Here is a 27,242-nt window from a genome sequence, read left to right on the forward strand (position 1 = left end):
GTGAGCACAAAGGGTACCAATCCTACTGGGAGAGAGGAGGGAACTCAGTTGAACTGGCAGCCCAGTATGTGATCTCCTGTCACAGCCTGAGGAACAGCGAGTCTGTCTCCCAGTAATGCTCAATGTGTTCACAGTATATGTAAATATTTTATGATATGTCTTTCTTGTAAATGTCTGTAATACAGTATGTATGTAGATTTTATTTTAGTTTTAGTTTTGTTTCCTGTTAATTTGATTATTTTTATTTCCTGTGGCAACACCGATTGTACCCATTAAATTGAATTGAATTGAAATGAAAAAAACACACCTTGGAGAGAGAGAAGTCAGGGAATCAAGGGAAAAGCTGACCTGTTTCTGGAGTGGTAAGGTGATGTATGTGCGACCCAAGGCAGGTTTGATGTATGTCACATCAACTGCAAAGAACGATACAGGATCGATAGGATGTGGCTTGAAAATCCCTGCACCATCTCTCAGCTATAAAGGCGATAGGCTTATTGGATTCTTGACTCGCATATCAAATGGGCTGTGATTTATGATCTACTGTATGTAAAGCCAAATTTAAATGTCAATCTGTCATACATCAAGTCTTACGATAAAAGTGCCACATGTTCTACTCATTATCTACTGCAATTATTGAGAAAACCCTGATATGTATGCAAAGCATGAAAGTTTTTCACCATGCTTTCCTATTAGCAGTGTTAAAATTCACTCTGAGGCTTTCAGCCACAAGGTGTCAGTTCAGCTCAAAGTCAGCAATTCCACATCATTGTGTAGTCAAGACAGGTTAAGAATATTGTACTACATTGTGAGTCTGTACTGTGAGGAACTTGCATTAGGAGTTTAATCTGTAATCACATTTCTCTCGTCTTTACTACCATTAAACCTTTATTTCAAATGATTATTCATTTAAATTTACTTGCTGTGAATTTTACTTGAATTCACTCATCATTTTGTGCTTTTCCTTACGTGTTAAGAATTATACAGACTTTTTCCTTTCCTCCGTAATTCATTCCTCAGATCAGGAGCGGAGGTAACTTTGAGGCACAGCTGTTTAGTGGTTCGAAATGATGAAAAGCAGCAAAAAGCAAAATAATGCATCCCATTGTTTGGAAAGAATTATGAGAGCAGCTACACTACAGGTGATGTGGCTTCTTTCGGGTTTTCTGTAACCAAATCAGATCGGGCGGGGTGTTTAACTCCCTCCCCTGTACAGCTAAAAGGCCAAGTCAGCTGCCTCCTTGTGTGAAATCAATAATTAACACTCCTGAGAGCACAGCCTGCAGACAGGCATCAGAATAGAAGTACTTGACCTGCTCCACTTCTCTCTTTTAGAAGGGTAAGCTGTTACGTTTTTCCTTGCTTCTCTGTCTTATGAATTAATATATAAATCTAATAATGTCCAAAGGGTTTTATTTAAAACAATGTCTTCATGTTTTATTGCATTCAATTTCAGTAGCGCAATATAAAAAATCAATAGATGAACAAATGCATACATTAATCTTATTGTTTCGGGGGGGGAGGGGATTTAATATGCCAACAAGTGTGCCTTCACAAACATTGTGTTGATATTTTTGCCATTGATATGGAGCACTTGGCTCTATATTTTCATCTGTCAGACATATTTTTAAACCTTTTCTCAGTAATATTGCCGTAGTTTAAAATCGTTAATTCCATTATGATTTTTTTTTAACAATTTCCAAACATTGCTTCAAAGCTTATGTTTGAAATACTTTTTGAATTGTGTAGGTGACCGGGGTGATTGGGTGTGATTAAATGTGAGTGTGTGAGTTCTGGGAACCGTGCCGTATACTGGTACGCTCTATGTAGTACCTGATCATCTGAAGGTTAGATAAAAGTATGGACTGTTATAGGCAATGAGAGGCTTGGCATGGAATACTTGCAATACTGCCAACACTGTGATATTTCAGACTACACCAATGTTTTACGTGAAAAAAAAAAACAGTTTCCTGTGTAGTAGAGTCAAAGCATTGTGTTCAACTGGGAAAAGGTGAATACCTATGAATCCACCATTAGAACTATTAAGCCAGAATATCTATCCATCCAATTTCTAATCCCTTCACCAAAGTCGGGTTCGCATGTCTATCCTACCAAGCAATGGGCATGCCAGGGCCAATTTTCCCAAAAGCCAATTTACCTACACAAATACAAATGCCACGCAGACACCACCCCAAGTCTGGAATTGAACCAAGGACCCCAGACCCATGAGGCAGCAAATGCTAACCACTGTCTCACAGTGCCACTTCAGTATAAAAAAATGAAAGATTAAAGTACAAAATGCTATGTACAGAATGTCAAATCAATTCCTTTTGAAATTGAAAGTGCACTGTAACTCAGATTGGAGAAAAAAAATGTACAGTCCATAGCAGAGTCACATCACCAGGCCACAGCTTATCCTGATTTCCACAGCTTTAAGCAGACTGAAGAGCACATGAATCCCAGGCTGGATGGGACCCCTGTTAACCACAGGGATGACCCCAACAATGCTGGTCCCCATTTATACAGGTGGGGGGACTGGAGCAACAGAGGTACAGGACCTCACTCAAGGGTACAGCAGCAGTGTCTGCAGTAGGGACTTGAACCCACAACCCGCCAATCATGAGTCCAAAGGCTTACCTACTACACCCTGCTATTCCACTATACTGGAGGAAAGTGCAATAAAATGGGGAAAAAAGCTGGTTCTTGTCTTCCTGTCCTGGGTGGGGGCGGCCATTGTAGCCAGTGTTACCCTTTCCAGCCTCCCCCTTGGATTTTGATTGGCTGGTGAATCCTCAGGGGTCATGTATCAACAACGCCCACGCTACGTGATTGGGAGGCCAGCCTATTCCCTGCGTAGCTTTGATGAGGATTTCGACAAGAAGAGCCGAAGCTTCCCAGCAGCAGAGAAAGTGAAGAAGCTCTTCAGGTATGGGGCTCCTCTTCATGCTAGCCCTCCATCGGGTACACTGAAGGTTACCAAGACCAAGGGCCATCCCCCTTGCTGGCTCCCTTTGTTAAGTTATTGGCCTCACCCACCCCACCCTTTCAATCGGCCTTCTGTCCTGTCCTTGCCATCCATTCACATCTTCATCCTGCCTCGCAGTCACACCCCCTGGCCTGGAGCACATCACCAGTAACCTCAGTGCAGTCAACACTTCTCATCCTCCATCTCCCTCTCTCTCTACCTGCCTCCTTCTGCCTGCTCCACATTCAATTCACTTCACCTCAAAGTGTCTTAATGGCCAGGTTTTGTTTAAGTACATTTTTATCGATAGGTCCAGAGCAAGCAGAAGAGTAGAAATTACAACATATAATAATATAATTCCACACCAGATAACTGAGATGTTACAAATATTACTGTAGATGGACATTAAAAAAGCAATATTCTAATATTCATATTTGTATTTGTAGAGTATATTCATGCTGATATCAATTCAATATTAGTAATATTGATTTAATTCTTGTGGAGTGATATTAATTTTTATATATTTATAGTACTTTATGAACATGCATATTATTGTCGGAGGCATGGATACTTTGTATACGTGACCATGTAACAAGCTGTAATGAATTCAACTGCTGTTTCTGTGTGTTTCTTTGGGATTACACTTGGTTTGGTTTCTGTGCTTGTCAATCTGGGGTGCCTGCTAACTAGTCAATCTTGCCTGTGTGTCATCTGTCATTTTCCAGGCTCACACTTGCCACACAGAAGCAGATCTCTGTATTTCCAGGTCTGTCTGTGCTGGCACCTCTTACTGTGTTTAGCCTTCACATTCTCCAGTATTTCCCACACTAAATACCACTCAGAAATCCCATTACCAGAAGGTGAAAAACACAATGTAAAAGATCCAGTCACAGTTGTAGTGGTCATTGAAAAAAGAACTAAAGAGAAGAGAAATTAGGAAAAAATTAGATTTGTTTTCTGCACCTAACAGAACAGTCTTACTTGTCTTTGCCAGGTGTTCCGGGTCTTGTCTGAAAGCTCTGGCCCTCAGACACTTCCCCATCCTTAGCTGGCTGCCCAAGTACAAAGTGAAGCAGAACCTCCTTGTGGATGTCATCAGTGGAGTCAGTGCAGGCACCATACAGGTTCCACAGGGTCAGTTTGAGCTTGTGAATATGTAGTCCAAGGGGGCACAACACTGGTAACTGAGAGCTACAGACCAATCTAGGTCTCTAAGAACCATGATCTACGATAGACTTGTTGTAAAAAAAATGTATTTAATCAAAGAAGCTGTTAAATCAACCAGTAATAACTCTAGTGGAATGAAAACTAGAATTAGAACCTATTGCCCTTCAGGACTGGAGTTGAGGGGACCACATGTACTGTACTTTTGTCAAAAACACAGAGTTACAAAAGTCGCAATGAGAGCTCTTTCTCTTCACTTAATATTTTCAACATATTATATTTCCCACTATCAAGGCCTTTTTTCTCATGACACAACTCAACATCACTAAACAAGTTAAGTTGCAATTCTTCCACTATTGACCTATGAGTTTATCAAATAATACATCAGTTTGTATATTATTGTACATTTGTTTATCTATAATCATTCAGATAATATCATTACATTACTGAAGTTGGAGAATGTACAAAGAAGTGCAAAAATACCTAAGCAAATTAAATGTTGTGAAAGTCAAATCGCATTATAACAATTGACCAATACTTCATTACGAAGAGTTCTCCTTGAAAGTACTGAGCAAACACACATTCCACTTCTCTGAGTTTTGATTCAGAGGGAGAGTTCCAAGTACTTCTAGGGGAACAGATTTACTGAAAGAAGATGATAAGTTAACTGTTCATCTCTAACATGATTAAATGAGATTGTATAGCCCAAGACCTGAAAAGTCCAGAGCTGAGATCCTTTCCATTCAAAATGTCTCTGATCTACTGTAGTCTTGTTGCTGATTGAGATTTGAACATTGAACATGTCATTCACAGGTATGGCTTTTGCCCTGCTGGCGAACCTGCCTCCGGTCAATGGCCTCTACTCCTCTTTCTTCCCACTCATCCCATACTTCTTCATGGGCACTGCCCACCAAATGGTGCCAGGTAAAATGTTCTCCTTGGAGGAGCAAAATAGAACCTCCATTCAGACACAGAAGATCAAATGTGTGTCTCTCCCTTCTCTCCCTTAATTCTCATTTATCTTGGACACCCAGACAGGTGTGTACTTAAATTTTGTGAGTACTGCAGGAATGTCAAAACCCCAGTGGGAGGAGTTACACCTACTGATACCATGTAATCACGAGATTCATTGTAACTATTTCACAGACTTTTCTATTTTTTTTTCTGCAGTTCTTATTTAACATTGTCATAATGCAATATTCATGGGGAGAAAGGCTGTCTTCACAGCCACAGCACAATGTTGGAAATTGCTTGATATCAGAGGTAAAACAGAAGGATTTCCACAGTCTGTAAATGTCTCTTTGTTACATTGATATAGGTGCCCAGCAGTGGTTAGTATTTGGATTAGGGAATTGAATATTGCAAATAAAGACATTCCCCCAAAATATGTGTGGGTTATTAAAATTTCTGCCTTCAAAAACCTTAAGTATCCACTTAAATGTCCCTTAAATCCACTTACATTTGTGAACTATCATCGATAGTATCGTAAGAAGCTAGTCCTTGTTAAATTCTGGAAATAGCTCCCATTCTCTTTGTCCATTATTTTAAATAGGAATATTCTGTGTGCCTATATATGATATTTCGGGATAATCACAGTGGCCTTATTGCAGCTTAAATGCAGTTGGCACTGTGCTGTGAGTCTCTACATTGCCCCACCATGAATCAGTGGATCCTGGCCCATCTTGATATTATTGATATGGAACTTCAACTGCTAGGATGCATGGTGCCAGTGGGAGTGTGGAGTTCTGTTGCTGATGCAATGAGAGTCCTGTTGCAGCAGACTCCAGTGTAGCTGTATGACTGTTTTGTAGGGTTAAATAGAAACTTGTGGGGTTGGAGTACGGTTATTCTTGTTTTTATTTTTTAATTGTATATTATTGTGTCTAGGAAATTAAATTCACTAAAAGACCCACCTTCATATGTACAAGATATTTGTACAATAAATTGAAAAATGAAAAAAAAAACATTGAATGCTTTTGCAGATTTCTGAGTGCAATACTGTATAGTACAACAAAAGGAGCAATAAGGAGCCCAGTGTTGGGAGCAGTGAGAAAGTCTTTATCAGTAAGACTTCATTTGGACTGACTGAGGTTGACTAGGAATGTTGATGCCCCTTTTCCAGTACTGTGCAATTAAATTCAACTTGGGAAAATGTCTCAGAGCATGCAGTCACTCTGTTTGTGAACCTAGAGAATTCTGGTACACCTGCACTGCTGTACCTAACACTGAGCCGGTCATGTGTGAGGGCTCCCTTCTGTAATGGTCTACTGCGTGTGAAATTTGAAAAGAGCTCCTTCTCTGCAGGCACGTTTGCAGTGCTCAGCATCATGGTGGGGATGGTGTGCTTAGATCTAGCGCCCAATTCCCAGTATGAGCACTTCAATGCCACCCTCAACAGCACAGTGCTGGATGAGGCGAAGATGAACGCCGCCCGACTGCACATCTCAGGAACACTGGCCTGCCTGACAGCACTCATACAGGTAATCATTTACTGCTCATCAATTTCAAGCTAGCCATTCTTCTTAAAATGTAAACATGAATTTCTCCTAACCGTGACAAGATTCTTTTAATTGAAATTTTAACTTGTAAATTAAGGGTGAAACCTTTGATACCTTCTCTCTTAAGGATTGGAAATGTGTGTGTCTTCCAATGTAGATTTTACTGTCTCAGATCATTTCTGCATTTTTTTCAGGCTACTTTGCCATGTTACTTTTTTAATTGACTTATATTACCATTTACATTGAAGACCACTGTGTGAAATATAACATGGTGAATGTCCTCCTTTGCATCCTTTTGTTATATTCTTTCTTGTGTTCCTAAACTTCTGCATAATCCTATGCAAGCATACCCTGTAATGTAACATGAGGACAACATTTAAGGCCCATGATCAGGTAAAAAAAATCCCTTCTCGATGATAAAGTGCTTTATAAATCTAACTGGGGCAGTGTGGAAAATTGGCTAACAATGCATTAATTTCTATTGTGTGGTGAGTCCAGACCCTCAATGTGGACAATGCTGTTGTAGTAGAGAATCTTAAGAGGAGAAGATTGAGTGCACCATTGCATCTGGCTGCACAAACAGGCAACAACATTGCTGGAGGGTTATCCTGACATGACCTAATATCATATCCAATGAGACACTTCATGCCACAGAATCCGAGATAACCTCTGGAATAATGAGTCAGTACGCCCACGAATGACTTTGTTCATGAAGTTTGTCTGTTTAGTCAACTGATAATCAAATCAACCAAATCAACTGTTAATCAAATGTATCTGTTTAATCATGAATTTACCTGTTTAACCAACCAGAATGTGGAGCAAAACATAAATGACACACATTGTTTTTTTCTTGCTAAAGTTGCATGCTTAAAATGATTCTGTTACTTTTGAAATAAAGGACCAAACAACTTTAAGAATCCCCCCTATTTCCTACCCAGATAAAGACTGGTTGTGATTGTCTCTCACTTTCTGCTCCCTGCCTGTGCAGATGGGCCTGGGGCTGATGCAGTTTGGCTTTGTAGCAATCTACCTGTCCGAATCCTTCGTCAGGGGCTTCATGACGGCTGCTGGGCTGCAGATCCTCATCTCTGTCCTCAAATACATCTTTGGCATCTATGTGCCCCCTTACAGTGGACCCCTGGCTGTCATCTACGTGAGTCTGTCTCTATCTACATCCACTATGTGGCCTGTCATCCAGTCTCTTTGACCTCATGCCTTAACCCCACACAGATAGCATCTACTTAGTTAATCTCTTTATTAATGTTTATTTGACTGTTGTCTGGTTGATTTCTGACAATCTGCAATATGTCTGAGAAGCACAAGGCAGAACTGCCACCAGTTTCCCTCTGCCGAGTACCATCACCAGACCTCAAACTGATGGAACATACTGTTTGGTTTGCTTCTACATACTATAGCATCACCCTCATCCTAACCTCAAATTATGTCAAAAGGTCTCTGAATGTTTAACATTGTGATGGGACTCAGTGTGCTGAGCAGGTTACAGGGGTGATGTCATACTCTGAAATCTCGACAGTGTAAAACTCCTAGGGAGTGGAGCTGGGCATGCTTGGAGCCCACAAGAGACCAGGATCAAATCCCAGCAGTGACGTGCAGAAGCCCAGAACTTTTTTATGTGGACCTACATTTTTTAGGTCAATGAGTATGAGAAATATTTGAAGGGGAATATTTTGAGAGTTTATAAAATGCACATCTGCGGATAACAGGCCTGTGTGTCTCCTAGACTCTGGTGGATATCTGCTGTGGGCTTCACAAGACCAACATAGCTTCCCTGATCTTTGCGATAGTCAGCAGCGTGGCTCTCATCGTGGTGAAGGAGCTCAACGCACGATTCCGACACAAGATACCTTTCCCCATTCCCATGGAGATCATTATCGTGAGTAAAGGGACAAAGGACACTCACAAGGCTTCTCACAGGGAAGCTTCTACCTTTTACCATACAACAGTTGCAATGAACATCATTACTCAACACAGCTGATGACTTAAATTAAGTGTCAGCCTTGTATTCTTGTATTAGTTAGAAAGGACACAGTTTGCAATATACGATTCTTTGACTACACTACACTTCATCAGCTGGTACAAAACAATATATTTATTTATTTTGACAAAAGTCCATTCATTTAAATTGGGATTAAATTGCTTATTCTATAGTAACCATCAAAATAGTCTGAGGATGTACAGTTTCTTTCTAAATAGACCCTACTGAAGGCTAGTGAGGCAAAATCATTGCATTTACTTCTAGTCAGTAAAAATACTATGGATTTAATTTAAATGTGTTATGTGTCCCTACAGTAGGTATGCTACCCTTACCCCATTACCAAAGGAGTACAATGTGATTCGAAACTTATGATACACTTACAGTACATACTGTATGTATAGTGGGAATGAAAAGATGATGGAGAATGAATTGAATGAACAAGATTACATGTAATGTGAAATTATTTTTTTCTATGCTTTGAATGGACTATAATTGGTTCATGGCTTTTTAAACATGCCTAGTGTAGCTCATATGGTTTTTTCTATTGAATAATAATAAGATAATAATTAGGTATAACAATTCATTTTAAGTAGTGTTTACCATAGTATGCTACAGAACGCTTGGTTCACTGTTTTAAAATCATAGGAAAACAAAACAAAAATGCAAAGTCACAGTAAATGCAGAAAAATACTATGTTAATACAAACATCCAAGAAACATTTTCTTTTTTCAACTTGTATTTATTTTTTAGATCCCCATTTACCGGTCGTGTGAAGGCTGCTGATTTTAAATTGCTGGATTTTTACCTTAATGCAGATGGCCAGTCGCCGTGTGAGGCCGATACTGTGTCCATTGTGTCCATTAATCTCCCTCTGCTCTCTCAGGTGGTTGTAGCCACAGCCATCTCTGGGCCTCTGGACATGCCACAGAAATATCACATGGACATTGTGGGGCACATCCCTGCGGGGTGAGACTGATTGACTCTCATTTCTTCACAGACAGACTCTATACTAGATTTAACTAGATTTTTTATTGCCTTCCCTTGCTGTACATTTTCTTGGAAACACTTTAGTTTCTGAATAATGAACTCAATTATAGAAACTCCATAAAGGCTTATGTGATCTAGAGACCAGTTAGTATAATGCAACTTAATTGACAGTTTTGCATCATGCTCACATTAGACTTGGACAATATAATGGATGCTGTTAATTTAGAGGATGTTAAATGGTATAAGGATAGTTCAATCAACAATGGTACAAAATTACTGTAAGTATCCTGAATAGGCCTATTGTGTTTATTTTCTCCTTAATGATTCGAAGACTTTTCTTTAAAATTCACTTCACTTGTACTGTAGCAAACATGATCACTTCTTACAACTGATTCCCTTGCACCCCAACCCTCCAGGTTCCCAGCTCCCATCATCCCTGAGGTGAGCCAGTGGGGGGACATGATCGGGACCGCCTTCTCTCTCGCCATCGTTGGGTACGTGATCAACCTGGCCATGGGGAGAACGCTGGCGGCCAAGAATGGCTACGACGTTGACCCCAACCAGGTACACGCTGTCGGCCGGGGAACTCTAATTGAGATCGCACCCACGCTCTTTGCAGTGTCTCAAGATCCAGTGCAGGTTTATGTGTGAGATCACCGGCGCTGACCTCCTAATGCTAGTTATTGTAACAGATTGCGTTTCGTTGCCTCAGACCGTTTAATGACAAAAGTTACTGCTATCTGTGCCTCTTCAGTGACAGAACAGAGGTTGTTTTCTGGACTCCAGAGATTTTCCTGTTCTAATATGTGTCGTGCTGTTTGTCAGCTGTGGCCTGTAAATCAGTGGCACCAGTGCGCTTGTGTGCCTTTGAGCAAGAACTGCATTGCCCTTCCACATGATGCCTTAACTAGGAAAAGAAATTAAGCAGTCCCACAGCACTGAGCTGATAACGGACGCCCCTGGGGACAATAAAAAGGAAAACTGGTCCTTGATTGTTCGCTGTAGCATAATTAAGTAGCACAGAATCACCAGTTCTTAAAGAATGCAAGTGTCATTTGTAGGGTCAGCTGGACTTCAATTAATATCAGTTAAACAATTTATGTAATATTTGTAGTGGTGGAAAGAAAGTGAGTTGAAGTCTCCTGTCCCTTGAATTTCGTTCACACCACTTCTTTCAAGCAGTCCTTTGATTTCTCTTTTTGTGCAGGAAATGCTGGCTCTTGGCTGCAGTAACTTCCTGGGGTCATTTTTTAAGATCCATGTCATCTGCTGCGCCTTGTCGGTCACGCTGGCTGTGGACAGCGCCGGGGGCAGCTCACAGGTGAGCCCCAGAAAGAGCCTTTTAAATCCACACCCCGTTGTGCTCTTTGAGCTCTTTCCTTCTTTCAGTTCCCAATATGGGGCTCCATAGTCTCCGGGGAGGAGGGGCAGACTCTACGTTTTCTTCTTCCCAGCCCATATCAGATCTAAAGTGTCAGTCAGCTTTTTCACATCACGTCCTAAAATGTCCTTTTGCTCTTTACCTTTTAATTCTGTTTAATTTCTGAATGCCTGACGCTTTTGTTTTGTTACATCTTGAATCTGACTACCAGGAAAGCATTATGTAAAATTAAGGCTAAGCCTATTATGTTATCAAACACATTTTCTAACCCTCTGAAATAAACATACTTTAAAAATGGAGGTTAAGATCTTGTGGGGGATAATATATTCCCAATTACAAGGAAACAACAGATGTGGTATGATTAGTGTTGTTAAATATTTGTATTAATTTGGTCCTTATTGACTTAATAAGTGCTTGAATACCACTGCATAATTATACCACTGTATAACTGTAGTGTAACAAAGTGATTCCTGATTTAATGATTTGGTTCCTCCCCCAGTTTGCCAGTTTGTGTGTCATGTTGGTGGTGATGGTGACAATGTTGGCATTAGGAGCGTACCTCAAGCCACTGCCCAAGGTAGGACCAGAACCACTTGTAAAAGCACTTTAATTCCTAAAAGGAGTACTGTGAAGATTCTCCTTATAATATTTGACTTTTATAAAATTGAGAGTACTGTGGAATGCTGTGTAAAGCATGACTAAACATAAAAAACTCTGACAGAAGATTAAGCACATTATGTAACAAGCATGGAAAAGCACATTAGGCTGCTGAAGGAAACAAGATATCATATCCAGAAGCCCTTTATGTATTTTAAACAGTCACTCAAGATAGGGATAGTACACATTGCACTTGAGAATTGCTAATTTAACTAGGTAATTATAGACCAAAACATTTGACTTCTAATACATGTACTGTAATGTTATGAAACACTTGTTAGAACTAAACTAGAGCCAGCTTCCTTCAAGAAACAACTAGATTATATCCAGGATAGATTAGCTACTGCATAACTACCAGACAGGACCAAATGGCCTCCTCTTATTTGGAAAACAAAAAATTTCATACATATTTGTGTTAAGTTTTAATATGAATTAGAGCGGATGAAGTTTTAAGAACAAGCAAAAATCTGTGAGATCACAAACGTCACATGAGGAACTTTTCTAATAATAGATCAAGTAAAAATATATCTTATTTTTGATGTATTTGCACTTGTATTAAAAATATTCACATCCTATGAGGGATTTGCTAATTAATGTAATTAAGGTGTGATGAGCGCAGTTCAATATGAATGCCTGCCTCTTCCCTGTGTCCCTGTAGTCTGTGCTGGGAGCTCTCATTGCAGTCAATCTCAAGAACACTCTTCTACAGCTCACAGACCCGTACTACCTCTGGAAAAAGAACAAGCTGGACTGTGTGAGTGATACACATATAATTACAGAATTTGTTAACTCGTCTCAGTGTTGTAAAAAGTTTTTAACATCTAAGCCTTATAAATTAAGTACTTAAATGCTAGAATTCTTTCCTGATAGCATGTGCCAGGGTTATCATAAGATGACGCACACAGTTTCATTGAAGAAGGGTGGGACGTTTTGGGAGTAAGATAAACTAAATTTGATAGCTTAGTTTGGGCACGTTCAAAGCTTTTTTTTCCCAGGGATCATTCTGCTGTAGATCTGGAGAGTTAAGAACTACCACCTGTTTACAATTCTGCACTTGTACTGTTCTGAATGTGCACTTGTACTGTTCTGAATGCTGCACAGTACAGCAAAGTGCAAATAAAACGTGTTTTAATCATGTTTTAATCCAAAATCAAATCATTAACACGTTCATGACATTCATGGCCCATTAAAAAGAGTTTGTGTGAAGTACTTCTAGATAGCTTTCCTTGAATCTTATCACATGTCAGTCACACTTGCCTTTGTCTGTGTTTACATGGCATTAAGTGTTTGAACAAGAGAGTCATAGTGCTGTTTTTCACCTTCGTATAAATGCTTACTGTATCAGATGCTAGGGTAGGCAACCTGCAGGTGTAAGCTTAGTTGTGTTAGTAGGCCAATACAAAGCAGTGCTTAAAAGTTCAAAATATGCAGAATGGAATTAGTAACTTAATCTTGTATAAGATCATCGTTGAGTAAGTAGTACCAGCAGAGACAAATACCCCTCATTTGGAAGCCACATCCAAAATTTTTCAATAAGGTGTACAACCTGTAAATATTTTCTAGAGCCACAGTACAGTGATGTGAGCTTTAGATGCCATTCCAACATGATTTCACTCACAGATTCTTAGGTAGGCAGCTTGGAATAGATAATGAGATAATGGAGATTTTTTTAACGTGGATGGCAAAGAGGTTTATAGCAGTCAAGGCTTGGACACAGGAGAGAGCATGTCTCTCTCTCTTTTCCCTCCCCTCTCTTTCTCTGCAGTCTGTCTGGGTTGTGAGCTTCCTCGCCACTTTCTTCCTCAGCCTGCCCTATGGAGTGGCCATCGGGGTGGCCTTCTCAGTACTGGTGGTGATCTTCCAGACACAGTTGTGAGTGCATTTGAATTGTCATTAAGAATTTTAGTATTTTTAATGCTATATGGAATATGCATTCCATCCTGATGTATTTCTGATCCTAAAATACAGACAGTGGTGTCTTCAGATCCTTCAGAAACTATCTCCTCTTGCTACTGATTGCTGGCTCTTATATAACCATCCATCCATTTTCCAAATGCTTCATCCACTTCAGCGTAGTGGGGGAGTTGGAGTCTATCCCAGCAAACAACGCACGCAAGGCAGGATACACCCTGGACAGGATACCAATCCATCATGTGACACATAAACACTGACACACCCACACTCCCACCAGGGCCAATTTTGCCAGAAGCCAATTATCCTACCTGTATGTCTTTTGGACTGTGGGAGAAAACTGGAGCATCTGGAGGAAACCCACAAGAAACATTATGAGAAGATACAAACTCCACACAAATGGCACGCCAGGTTCAAAATTGAACCTGGGGCCTCAGCACTGCCAGACAGAAATACTAAGGCTAGTAGGAGGCCACCTGGGAGTAGTGCTGATGGGAAGGATAAGATAAGAAGATTATTACATATACAGAATATATAGTATTCAGATATGCTGACTGACTACTACCTGATACAAAAAGGAGCAGACGTAAAGATGTAAAGAGGAGTCTTTCTGTGTGCCCTTACAGCCGAAATGGTTCAGAACTGGGACAGGTCCTGGACACAGATCTCTACAAGAACCCTAAAGTGTACAGCAAGGTAGGAAGAAAGAGCATTGAAACAATACAGTCTGTCGGGTATTTATGTAGTGAACTGCAACATGATGAATGTTTTGTGAGAGACTCCAGTCACAATATACCAACAACTGTCTATTTCTAGTTTGCAAAAGGAGCTCATCATAAAAACAACAAAAGATGAGTTTTCCTTAACTATTTGAAAATTGCTGTTAGCTTGCAGCTTCACACGACGTTCTCAACATTCATCAATTAAACAGTGTGTTTGCTTTGATATGAGGGGCTTCTTTATTCTCCCATGCTTGATCAAAATGACTATTCATTCTTGCAGGTGAAATACATCGAAGGGGTGAAAATCGTTAACTATTGCTCTCCTCTCTACTTTGCGAATGCTGAAATATTCCGCCGAAAAGTCATCAAAAAGGTAAAAACAGGTTTCCTGATTAATAATTGAAACATGCAAAGTTTAGAATTTGGCCACAGTTCTATTTCTGATGGACAACAGCACAGAAAGGCTAGATGCTGCTCAGTACAAAGATTGTGCTGCTCTTAATGACAGATTATCAAAGAAAGAGAATCTCTAAAAAGGTGAATCTCTTTGAGTTATGTGGCACTCCCTCCACCCATGTTCCACATCCTCTTTATCCAATGGATCCTGACCCAGCAGACACAAGGGCAAGACAGGATACATCCTGGATCAGATGCCAGTCGATTCCAGGTCTCTCACATACAGATACACATAGGAACAACTCAGAGGTACCACTTACCTACATATGCCTACCATTGTCCAAATAAAGAAAGACAAAAAATGTACACCTCTGTGAAACCAAATAAAAGAACAACCTCTTAGACGTTTTTCTCATTTCACTCCAATATATACTGTATTATTTTGTACAAGCTTTCCTTTATGAGAAATCCATAGTGGGTCTTACAGCAAATTAAGGCTTGTGGCTTAAACTGAATGATTTTTATTTCATGCCATGTATTACCATGTACAGTATGCCAGTACTGTTCCTGTATTGTTTTACATGTGTTTCGACAGACAGGGCTGGACCCTGGGAAAATGCTCCTTGCCAGGAAAAAATTCCTCAAGAAGCAACAACAGGAGATGAGAGATCAGAAAAAAGAGGAGAAGAAGTGGAAGAGGAGTTCTCTGATCAGCATGAAAAACCAGGTGCGGATAGCCAGGGAGAAGAGGGGTCCCCCAGTCTAGGGAGGGTTACAGGGTTAACCTTCTTGTCATCAGGTGGGATCTACATGACCACAGGAAGCTTTGAGAGCACACTGAACAAAAAAGAAAGCAAAAAAAAAGATCTCAAAAAGGCAGGCCACAAAAGTTGCATGTTGAAGAATGGCACTTGGATAGGCAGAATATACCACTTAATGGCTAAAAAATTACAGTACTCTGATAGATGTGTCAAGTTGAGGGCTTCGTGCTCATGTCTGAGATGTTGTCTCTCAGCAAAGTATATTTCAGTCAGAGCAAGCCTGAAAATACCACACCTTCCCATCAACAGCTATTAACAACAGCTTTTCCTAATGTTATCTTATTTTGCTACAGCTTTGCAATGTTTCATGCTAAAATTTTCCTGGGATATATCGAGGCGCAAGCAAAGTTAATTCAGTCACAGGCAGACCATTTTGAGACCATGTTAATCATAGGGATGAGGTGAGAGAAGACATCGTAGGATACAGTCTGCTTTTGAGCAAATGGCTAAAACATTCTTCTTGTCTGTTCCTGGGTGCTGCTCGAAACTACCTTTCATTTTCTCTCACACAGACCACCTCATTGCAGCAGCTACAGAATGACTTTGACAATGTCGGCTCCACCAAAGGCAGCAAGCTGGAAGACGGACTGTCCCCGACCTACGTCAATTTTAACTGCAGTGTGATAGAACTGAATGAGCCAGGCCCACATGACTCACATCTCCCTCCAATCCCGGTGCTTCCCCCACCCCCGCCTTTCCACACCCTGATTCTGGACCTAGCAGGAGTGTGCTTCATCGACCTCATGGGCATTAAAGTCCTCACCAAGGTGCTGGCTTCCCCGTCCTCCCTCTGTTCCAACACATCGCCACACACAGACAGGATCTCACTGGGGCTAGAATGAGTCTCTACTGAGCTCAAGGGATTTTCGATACATGTACAGCCAGTTTGAAACAGTTACTTTGCTGTGTTTACCTCCTCAAAAATATGTAGTGGGCAGGTGTGAATAGACTTGGCTAATCATCACAGCCACTTACACTGCACAGGCAGAAAGTGTGGACCTCCACTGCATGCTCTCCTCTGGCGCACCTCTGTCAGAATTGTTCAACATATGACATGAGGTGAACCCCACAGGGCCTTATAGGAAGGTTAGCAGCTACTGGAGGAGGAGCATCTCTCTCACTGACAAAACTGGACATTTCCAGGTGTCCAGCAGCTCCTAGGAGTCACTGTTGAGCAGAAAGCTGAAAATATCCAGACTGAATGCCTCCTTTCTCCCCACCCTAGTAGGACTCGGACAGTTTTGTGCTGCCACATGGCGGGTCTTGGTCATGGCTGGCTAATGACACAGCCTACTGAGACACCTGGAGTACAGGGCTCAACAAGCACTCCATGCCAGCGCCTTTACCAGCTCGGCCTTCAGAGCTGGTCAGAGCTTCAGTCAGAGCTCCTTTATCTTTATAACAGCAATATTAAAGTCTCTTTAAGGTATTTGCTCTTCAAAGTTTTCTAAAGGATCCTAATGTGTATTTTCAGTGTAACAACAGGCCTAAAATTGATAGCAGTATTGTAAGTTTAATAATATAAAATTTAATTTTCATTTGCCGATTTTTACCAATTATGTCAAAGGCAACTTTAAAATAGAAGGAACAATTGATTCTTTAAACAACCTTCAGATGTTTTGTCATACATATGAGTGAGATCAATTTTATCTTAAAAATTCAGTCCTTGATCAGTTAATCAGTTCAATTGACAGAGGAAACAACTACAGTCCATGCTGGTATGCTTGGTATGGGTTGTAATGTAAGAGACATTCAGATGGCTCTTATATCAAGTAATGAAGATGTGTTACATGCGGGAAGTCTATACGACATTGACCAACACTGACAAGATCCTGTGGGAGAGCTTTCCCATGATGTGTCTTTGGCTGTCATGTTGCAATATTAAGTGTTAAGAGAACTAGCTACATACTAGATGTTCTCCAGATAACTCCTGGCAGTGAGATGATTGGAACTGAGCTTTAATTGCACCCTATAGTGCCCTATTACTCCTCCACAATACCGGTCTTGCTAAATTAAACAGCACTGTGCTAATCGCCATTGATAGACATGGAGTTATCAGCAAAGCCCAGATCAAATCTCACTTCATCACAGAAAATGACATCATTTTATGTGATATGATCAACAGTACCTCCCTTCGCTGCCCCATACTACCGTGTAAATTGTGACTAATGAGTAAGGATTTGCTTTGTATCCCTATCTACAATGCTACTCACTGTAGTTCTGTGAAACCGATTGCAAAAGTGTTGAAGAAGAATCCCAGAAAACGGTAAAATAAAGTATCTTTGAGATAAAAATCAGAAACATTTAGATGACGAAAGGGAAATAGTTGATGTTTTAAAATGGATATTTAACTTATGTTTTTACCAAAGAAGAAACTGACAACACTGAGGAAATAAAAAGTTCTATATGAAATAGGATAGCCTTGAAGTGTTAAAGGAAGTAGCAATATGTAAGATAAACACATGTTGAGGACCTGATGGTATTTTACCAGTTATACGTAAGGCAACAAGAGATGGTGTTCGTAGTACATGAACAAAACTACTCCAATAGTCAGTCAAGACAGACATTGTGTGCATTGATTGAAAAATTGCTAGCGTGGTGCTCAAAACTATACAAAGTAAATTTAGACCAATAAACAGAGTTCTATTTTGTGCTTGGCTAATATAATTTCTAATAAAACAGCAGAAGAGGACGTAAACCAAGCATGTGATGATATATTGAGATTTTCTAAAACAATTGAGATTATCATAAAATAATACAGTCAAATTATAAGGTGTAAGTGTAAAAGGAAATTTATCCATTTGGGTTGAGAACTGGCTAACAGATATAAAGCAGTGCCTATAAAGAGTTAATGCTCAAAATGGGGAGAGATCATAAGTGGAGTACCACAGGGATCTGTGTTAGCGCCACTTCCTAATTTATTTCAGTAATATAGGTTGTGGCATTGTTTGTAAACTAATTACATTTACAGATGACACCAAAATTGGAGTACTAGTAAACATTGTATATTCTACAAAGAAAAATCTAAGGGATATACAGTAGATAGAACTCAAGACAAAATATAAATTAAGAATCTTTTTTAGATTTAGGGAACCAATGAGTGGAAAGAAGCTGCTTATGAGAAGACTTTGGTGTGATGTTGATTTCCATTTTGTACACCATGTGCAATAAAAAAACAGAAATGGAAGATACTGCATTTAAAATAAATTGTATATAGTTAAAAATGTAGAGTTAGAATTAGCTTACTGTTCAGAAGGAAGAACTAAGCACAGCACAACATAAAGACTCGCTTTCCTTTCTCCCCTGTTTGCCGCCTTGTCTCTCTCTCTCTGTCGAGAATTTAGTGTGTTTGTGTAGTCTGTCTGACTGATCTCTGGCTCTGTCTCTTTGTGCATTGTAGTTGCACCAGCTGGTCCTGAAGACAGGCAGAGCAGCATACACTAATACACTTTCCCTTAACACCTGTAAAACAAACAATGGAGGCATTAGAACATGCCAACTGAAGCACAAGTTTCCAGGCGATGTCAATAATCTAAACACAACCAAAGAGAAATTGTGGCTCACAGATAAAAAACAAAAACAAATAAAATGTTAGCTTGTTGCTTGTTTTGTATTAATATTAAGAGGAAAAGTTTTATAGGTATAGATAGATAATACTTAATTAATCCCGTAGGGAAATTGATGTGTTACAGCAGTCCAGCCCAAGACAAGCAAAACAGACATCAGAATAGTTATAAAACAAAAGACAAACAAGATAAATAAAAATAAATACATAGGTGTGTGCAAAATGTGCTGATCATAGTCACTGTAAAAACAATAAAATATGTGCAAAATGTGCATAGGTTTATACAGACTGATTGTCCAAAAAGTACAATGGAGTAAATCAAGACCTGTGAAAGACCTTCAGGATTCTGTACAAGTGAAAAAAAATTTTTTTGATTTTTCCTTGTACCTACTGTAGGTAGGTTCAGACCTTTGCAAACATTGGGAGTATATTGTTGAACAAAACCCCATTGAGGACTTTGAGAATGCACTGTAGATCTTTATTCACCAATGGTGTTCTCTTCCTTTTTATTTCTCTTTACAGATGAGCTCAAGCTATGAGAAGTTGGGTATCAGGTTGTACCTGGCGAATGTTCAAGGTAAGGTGTTTTTCTTGCTTTGCTGGCAGTTTTGTTGACATGAGGCCCGAAATCAGGAAATTTTCAGACACAGAAATGAGTTTTCCTTTCTAATTGTTCAACGTGTGGGAATAAAAGTATTTTTTACAGTTTACTACGCAACATCATGGAATTGTTTTTTTTTCTGTTTTACCGTTGAAGCTATACATTAGAAACATTGCTGTAAGGTGATGGAGGGGAAGATTTAGCAGCTGTCTTAATTGTCCAATCCTTCACCTGGATGGCTGATATGTCAGCAGGTTTTCAGTTCTACCTCTGCCCTCTGATTTTAACTAAACGTTCTTACTGCATATTGTCTAACATCTCTGTTTAAAAGTATTTTCCAATATTAAGGAATCAATTGATTGCAAGTAATGTAGATATAGATGTAGATATATGTAGATGTAGGTTTAGACTACACCAGTCCTGGACTGGACAGCATTGTTCTGTCACGCTTGTACGCACCTCTCATTCACAACTTTTCCAGTGTGAAGTCAACACAAGACTGTCAAAGTACAGAGCCACTTTTTCTCAAAACTATAGAGCTAGCAGGAAAAGGCAATGAAAGGTAGTATATATTTACGAGATAAGAATAAGTTTGCTTTATGATTGGACACAATCAGGTTTTTGTCTGACAGCATGCGCTTTGTTTAACTTTGGAGAGTTATGTGATAATGAAGGGGTTACTCAATCTGAAAGTTAAAAGCTGTGCACTTTCTTTATTCTTTATGCTTTTCAAAGCCCTGTTGCCATGCAAAACCCACATCAAAAAGTAATCACTTTCCTTTTTTGTTTTCATAAGCTTTCTGTCACTGACTTCTTGCATGCTGCTTTTAAAGTTTCATAAGTTTTGTTTATCCACTTCAAGAACTACATACAGTACATGCTTAAGAGTATAGCTATTAAAAGACGTCTGCAGTACTTCTGCTTCAGCATGTATTGTCTGCACATGAAACAGAGACATCTTATTAGACTTTAATACACCTGGGAGCTATGGCAGTCACACATTAAAAGCCCTGTTGTGCCTTGGCCTCCCCCACCTTGTTCATGGCTCTGTGTACGGCCACACTGTAGCTCAGGTGTACGAGGAGCTGGAGGCTGGAGGGGTGTTTGAAGAAGGAAGTTTGGACCCCAGTCATCTCTTTCTATCTGTTCATGATGCCATACTTTTCTCTCTGGACGAAGCACAGCACAGCACAAAAGACCTGGACAAGGTAGGACACATTCTAACACTCTTTATAATGGCGTGCTCTCACAAACCACAGCAAAGAGCAAAGTTAAGCATGAAATGGTGCAAAAGACTAGAAAAGACCAGTGGAATACACACAGAAGGAACCAGCTGGGCAAAAACATATTATATTATTCAGTGTGCACATTAAAACTATCAAAAGCACATCCATTCAGTGTTTTTCTTTTGATTTGAGGACAGCTTCTTTGGAATTTGTTGGTACATAAACCGATCAATTATAAGCAGCAAGCATACTGTGTTTTGGGGAGAGAAATTGGTTGTTGAACTAAATATTAATACCTGAAGAAAGAATCTATCTGAAATATTTTTCTTAAATATCACAAAGCATAGATATCCTGTCGCTGATTCTGTTTGTTGCTACTTGGAAATGGAAGTCACCATTGTGTGCTGACCTTACAGTGAACGTGTCAGGCCAAGCCAGGCCGGGCCGGGTTACAGTCACATTTATTCCTTGAAGCCCACCTGAGCGGGTCTGTGTGTGGGGATGGCTGCTGTCCTTGGTGGCATGACACGGCCTTGACTCAGCGCCATGGAGTCCAGCCAGCTCAAACAGCAGTGCAGCGACTCCTTTGAACCGAAGGGCTGCTGCTTATGGGAGAGACGCTGAGCAGCCAGTGACTGTCAGGGCACAATAAGCCCACTGTTGTGTCTCTGACTCATGTGTGCTTTTGTCCACAAACAATTCTTTTTTTTTCGTTGTTATCTGTACCAGAGGATGTAAACTTTTGCAGCCTTGGAAAATGGAAATGGTGTTTAAGAAATCCAGGTCAAGTAAAAATCAGTACTGAGGTTACAAGTGACATTTGTTTTTCTTGGAAATTGGTTTTCTAAAAAGATTGTGTTCAGAATAAATTTACTCATCTCACTAAGACATTTGTTTAGAATGGAAAATGTCTCTAAAATCAGATGCAACCAAAACACACAATGCTGGAAAAGGGAATGTTGGTCAAATGGAAGACTGTTACAAATAAGTAACAAATATTGTCGCTTGCAAATAAATAGAATGAAAGAAATTCAGACAGGTTAGAAAACCTCTTTAGATCTAGGAACAGTGCCTGAAACACCTTTAGGAAATGTACAAGTCATTTACTCGTGTAATCTCTCATTCATCATTGAATTTTGTGAAGCAAACACTTTAAATGGGGTGTTCTGTTCTTCAGGGTGAGACGGAGAGGAAGGAGCTGGCCTGTGACATTGAGGAAGGGCAGACAGATTTGGAACAGGTAAGAGACAGTGTTCAGTCATCTTTTGTTTTGTTTTCAAGTCAGTCACAAATAACAAAGGGTACTTTTGTGAAAAGGCACATCATAGACTTCCAATTAGACAAGCAGAACTCTGTTACTGTACTGTGACCCACAGCTTGATCATAATACACTGTGAAAAAAGATCCTACTGAAAACACAGTATATTTCTTCTGAATAAGCTAAAAAGAAGGCATCCCTGTTTAGCTCACACTATTGAATGTCAGATCAGACTTGTGAAAAAAATTAACAGATTCATGCACTTCCACAAACTTTTGCTATTTATACTGTGAAATCATAATTTACATATATCGTTGGTCATGTAATGCAATTTTAAATAACGAACAAACATTTCCCTTTGGTCTGAAGGTACAGAACTCTTTACAAGAGACATCAAAAATAAATAATTAATTCTAGACTTGTACTGTAGCTGCAGTATGTGAATGTTACTTAGGTGCTTTAATTTGGGTTGTGCTGGTTTGAACTGAAGTGGTACAGTAAAGACAAAACGATATATTTTAACGTCTTCATTGTTGTTTTGTAGAGGTCTCACGCTGTGCCTCTCGGATACTTAGACATGGATGTGTAGAATGTGTAGGATAGCAAACGTCTATCACTTCTAATAAGTAGTGTTTTGTCAAGTAATATTTAACAGACATTCATATTCTGATGGAAATCCTTTTTAGATTATTCCAAAATATCTGCAAAGCAGCTCTATTCATTTTAAAGACTAGTTGGATGCATTTACATCATTCCTGTCATTAATCAAAATGAAACACCTGCTTAACAAATCACAGTGCCGCCACACAGCTTTTACAGGATCTGTTACAGAACATGGTGGCCATGGTCACATTCATTATGCAACACTGTACAGTGCACCTGCTGAAAAGGGCAGTATTTAAAAACCCAAGAGGAATGTCTTGTTATTACAATCAATTTATTGTATTTATTATCCAATGCTCGTTAATACTGCAGGCTATTTTACTGGACCAATTTGGAGTCAAATTAGTTTCTCAGGTGTACAAATGCCCGTGTTCCACCCAGAAACCAAACCCACAACCTTTCCATTCAAAGTTCAGAAGGCACTGCCTCACACCTTCTACCCCAGTTTGGGTAATTGCTGTCTTCAGATTTGGTGTCTTGAGAACAAAACAGTGATATTTTCATTCACATCATTTTAAATATAAATATACAACCACTAAAGGAAAAATAAAATATATAGATCACTGATTGTCAACCCAGGTCCGGGGATGCTCCATATCTGTTGTAATTACGTTATTGGTTGAATTATGTCTTCAAGACCTCTGTTGTAATAAAAAACTTGAAGATCATGTGGATGCTCAGATACAGGAGTAAAGATCACTGGTGTTAATTAAATTGTGGCTATGAGCTTACTCTGAGCTGTAGGTATTGCTCAGTTTTGTTTTTGTTCCTGTTTGCTTCTTTAGGTGACACTGGTGAACTGTCAGTAAATATTATAGTATAAATCCAAGGCAATGTATATTGTTAGAGGTCAGACAGTTTCGGGTTTTGTGATGGAAGTGTTTTCACACTGAAGCAGAAAGATAGCCCACACCCGTCTCAGGAGGATCTGAATGGTTGCAGTGGATTTGCACTTTTTGCATCTTTTATGGTAAGCTGAGTCAATTTAGCCACTCTCATATCAACACCTTTCTTTGGTTTTGACAGGAAATGTTCTGAAGGGCGTCCAAGAACAGATGGCTTCTCAACTTCAGACCGACAAAGGGGGGTAGAAGGTTTGAGTAGGTGCTCAGTAAATGACCACAAAACCCACCCTGCAGACTCTCACGTGGACCTTATGCATGATGTTTGATTACTATAATCAATTATAGTATAAGCTCAAAAGACAAAACAATTTAGAAACTTGTGGCTTTAACTATATGCAAATCTGACTAAGTAACTCCCTACAAGCATTCTCTGCTTTTATTTCTTCACATATTAGCATGACACTTTTTGCAAAAACTATAGGGAGGGAGTACTGATAAATGGAATATATTAATATATAGAATACAATTGAAAGAATCTGTTCTATCATGGCCATAAAGTGAAGTCACACAATTCTGTTAAATGCAATATGCATCTTAGTTCACTCAAGTAGTAGACACTTCCACTAGAACACTGTTTATACAGAGACTTTTCCTGAAAGCTCAGTTTACTTGTTTCTGCCTATTATAGGTTTAATTACTGAAGTAGAATCACCTGGTGATATGTAATTAGCTTCTACATCTTTTCAGCCAGATCATGTTACTTTTCAAGCTCCACAAGGGTCTCCATATGCACATACAGTAGTACAGTATGCATGAACAAATTACTGTATCTTTTTTCTCACTGTACAACTGGCTGTGATTAGGAATTTGTCTAAGTGTGGTGGCAGCCCAGTTTGACCTACATCATGCAAACAAGGTATATGGCTTGCACTTTTACTTCTCTCTCAGAAGTTAGAAGAGGAAATCCAAAGATTGAGACCTCAGGCATTATCCCATCTTCAAAGACATTACTAATTGCATACATTCACACATGACCCTTTCACTCAGTGCATGAAGTTAGGAAAACTCTAATGCAGACACCCACCCAAGCTGTATCCATGCATACAGTATTTCAACTGCTTTCAGTTTGGTAACGACCATTTATTAAATTCTTGGGAATATTTTTACTTTGTTAAAAGAAACCAATGTATTTAAAAAGCTGTTAACTGTTAATGCTGTTAACTTGACCTGATTTACTGGGTGACACACACATCCCAGTTGTACAGTTTTGGTAGTCAAAATATAAATGATACAGTATTTTTGCAAGATGCTGTACCCTCTTATAGTATTGGGAGAGAAAAGTAAAAAAATGTAACATTTGCTTTACAGTCAAGCAATTTGTGTTTGTGATCATGACATTAATATGAATGAACAAGTACAGATGTTTTATTTAGGGGGTAATTCTATGCATATATTTGATCACACCAGAACAAAAATATACTTTGTGTTCAACCCAGCAATTTTAGAGGTCATTCAAGCTTACTGTGTTTCGGATTGGCTCTTTCTCCTTGCCCTGCAATGAACAGGCATTTATTCATCCCAAAAAATGAAAGTTCCTCCCCATTTGGCAAGTATTCATATATATGATCATTGAAAAAATAAACTTTCAGACTCACAAAATTCAAGATGATTAAACAGAACTTAGCAAAACAATTACAAAATAGGATAGAGGATAGAAGACTGGTACATTTATTTTTACTATATGTTTTAACTACACAACATTAAGGGAAACATACACATATATCTTATTTTTCTCATCACACTTCCTGAGATTTTGTGAAAACCGCTCTCTGGAGAGGATGTGTTTTTTACTGTTATTATTTAAATGGGTATCAGTTCTTGGGCTTTATTTCAGTTCATTGCGCAGGGAAAGAGGGAGAGTATTTGCTCTGTTAAGTACACTCAATCTCCACAGGGAGACATAAAGTAAGGAGCAGGCAGGTACTGAGATAGGAGAGGCCCTGCTCCTGATAAGGACTTCACACATTGCTAGATCCCAGCAGCACCACAAAGCAGCTGTGAAAAGCGAAAGTTCTTTAACACTTTCTTAGACTGCAGTTCTGCTGGACGCACTCTGTCTTTGACAAGAAACGCATGCAAACATCTAGACAACTGGAGGGCTTCGAAGGAGTCCTTCAGGCTGTGTAGTCTGACTGTACTCCCATTAAGACACCACATTTGCACTAAGAGAGATGTTGGCGTGCAGTTTTTGGTATCTGTAGAAGATTAATTTATTAAGATGTTGGTGAAGTATTTTAGAAATATGTTTTTTATATTTATGTTACATCTGTTTTTTGTCATTTATGATAAAACGTATGCCAAGAATTTCTCCAAATATAATGCCTTTTAATTCTCATCAGTTGTAATAAAAGGCATCTCTCACTTTCATACCCACAGCCACAATACTGTCTAAGGTTTTGTGTTGTCATAACCTCTGGATCTTCCAAAATCTAAAGGACTTAAATAAATACAGTGTATTGGATTGTGATGCTGTTCTTGTGAATGTGAAGCCATACACTTCTTGTTCGTCTATGAGTTTTTTTTCAATTGACAAACATTGTATTATGTTTTCTGAACAAATATTGGTATGAATAAAATGCATTTGGCCTGCTCCCTCAAAACCAAGTTGGTCAGGGGTAATTCTCTGTTTTAAATTATTAATGTTGGTGGAAACCTGCAGTGAACTTTAAAAAGCTTTACACCATGTTTTTTATGCAGTTTGCAGATAGAACTACTGTATAGAGATACAGAACTTTTCCAGGATCTTATTTGCTATAGTAGATATTATACTTTGATATTAACCTGCCAGTGCATAGTTTTGGGATAACAGGCCATATACTTCATACTAAATAAATGATGAGGGCTCTCTTGACTATTGGGAATATTATATTTGTTATATACTTATCATCTACCATAAGGCCTGTTGGCTTTTGTCTGTATTTCTATTTGTGGTTTTATTTTGTTTCTGGGAAAGGAGTCATCAGAAACAAAGGTCAGCTTCCCACCCCTTGTCTAGTTGTGTTGAAGGTCAACAACCACACACACAGGAGCAATGTCAGATTTAACAGTGGATCTTTTGACCTGTTCTTGTGCTTTTGATATTTAGTCATTGATATTATTTGTATTAATTACATAGTTTGAATAGATTTCATTACTTCATCTGGGGGTCCTTATTGAAAGGGATTTTCCAAAAGGGGTCCTCTAGGCGTTATAGGTTAAACCCCCCTGGATAACGTTTTATTCAGTTTAAATTTTAGTCATTCATAATTGTCCGTTAACTACTGAAACGTCACAGGCGCCCTCTGCTGGGGAAAGGACCCATCGGAACACGGATTTTTTTTTTTATCGGTTTTTGCTTTTGTTGTTCCATGTCTCATAGTTCAATTCTTATATTTGTACAACATTATAATAACCTTTTTGACCAATACATTAAAAACGTATGAAAAAAATATTTGGTTTTCAAAACTTTTATTCTGTTTCTCATGCCCTTATTAACAGCTGGTATCAGTTTTTAAACTGTACATACAAGTTTACTTTGGAAAGGTCCATT

The 27,242-nt window shown here is 39.1% G+C and overlaps 1 protein-coding gene across 1 annotated transcript; it reads left to right on the forward strand.

The window, feature by feature from the left end:
- Positions 1-1,255: 1,255 nt before the first annotated feature.
- Positions 1,256-27,123, forward strand: LOC102692675 (solute carrier family 26 member 9). The gene is made up of 21 exons (XM_015342100.2): positions 1,256-1,336; positions 2,794-2,923; positions 3,957-4,096; positions 4,940-5,050; positions 6,431-6,606; positions 7,613-7,777; positions 8,366-8,518; positions 9,504-9,586; positions 10,024-10,171; positions 10,815-10,928; positions 11,488-11,565; positions 12,304-12,399; positions 13,411-13,517; positions 14,183-14,252; positions 14,559-14,651; positions 15,270-15,401; positions 16,008-16,262; positions 19,583-19,637; positions 20,730-20,869; positions 22,065-22,127; positions 23,835-27,123. The coding sequence occupies exons 2-21, from the start codon at positions 2,799-2,801 to the stop codon at positions 23,844-23,846; spliced, it is 2,316 nt and encodes a 771-aa protein (XP_015197586.1). The 5' UTR covers positions 1,256-1,336; positions 2,794-2,798; the 3' UTR covers positions 23,847-27,123.
- Positions 27,124-27,242: the final 119 nt, after the last annotated feature.

The sequence above is a fragment of the Lepisosteus oculatus genome, chromosome 5 (genome assembly GCF_040954835.1).
Source record: "Lepisosteus oculatus isolate fLepOcu1 chromosome 5, fLepOcu1.hap2, whole genome shotgun sequence".
Taxonomy (NCBI): domain Eukaryota; kingdom Metazoa; phylum Chordata; class Actinopteri; order Semionotiformes; family Lepisosteidae; genus Lepisosteus; species Lepisosteus oculatus.

Coding starts and splice junctions, on each gene's coding strand:
- LOC102692675 (XM_015342100.2), top strand. CDS start 2,799: ATGTATCAACAACGCCCACGCTACGTGATTGGGAGGCCAGCCTATTCC. Junction 8,519..9,503: donor TTCCCATGGAGATCATTATC/GTGAGTAAAGGG, acceptor CTGCTCTCTCAG/GTGGTTGTAGCCACAGCCAT. Junction 16,263..19,582: donor GCATTAAAGTCCTCACCAAG/GTGCTGGCTTCC, acceptor TTCTCTTTACAG/ATGAGCTCAAGCTATGAGAA.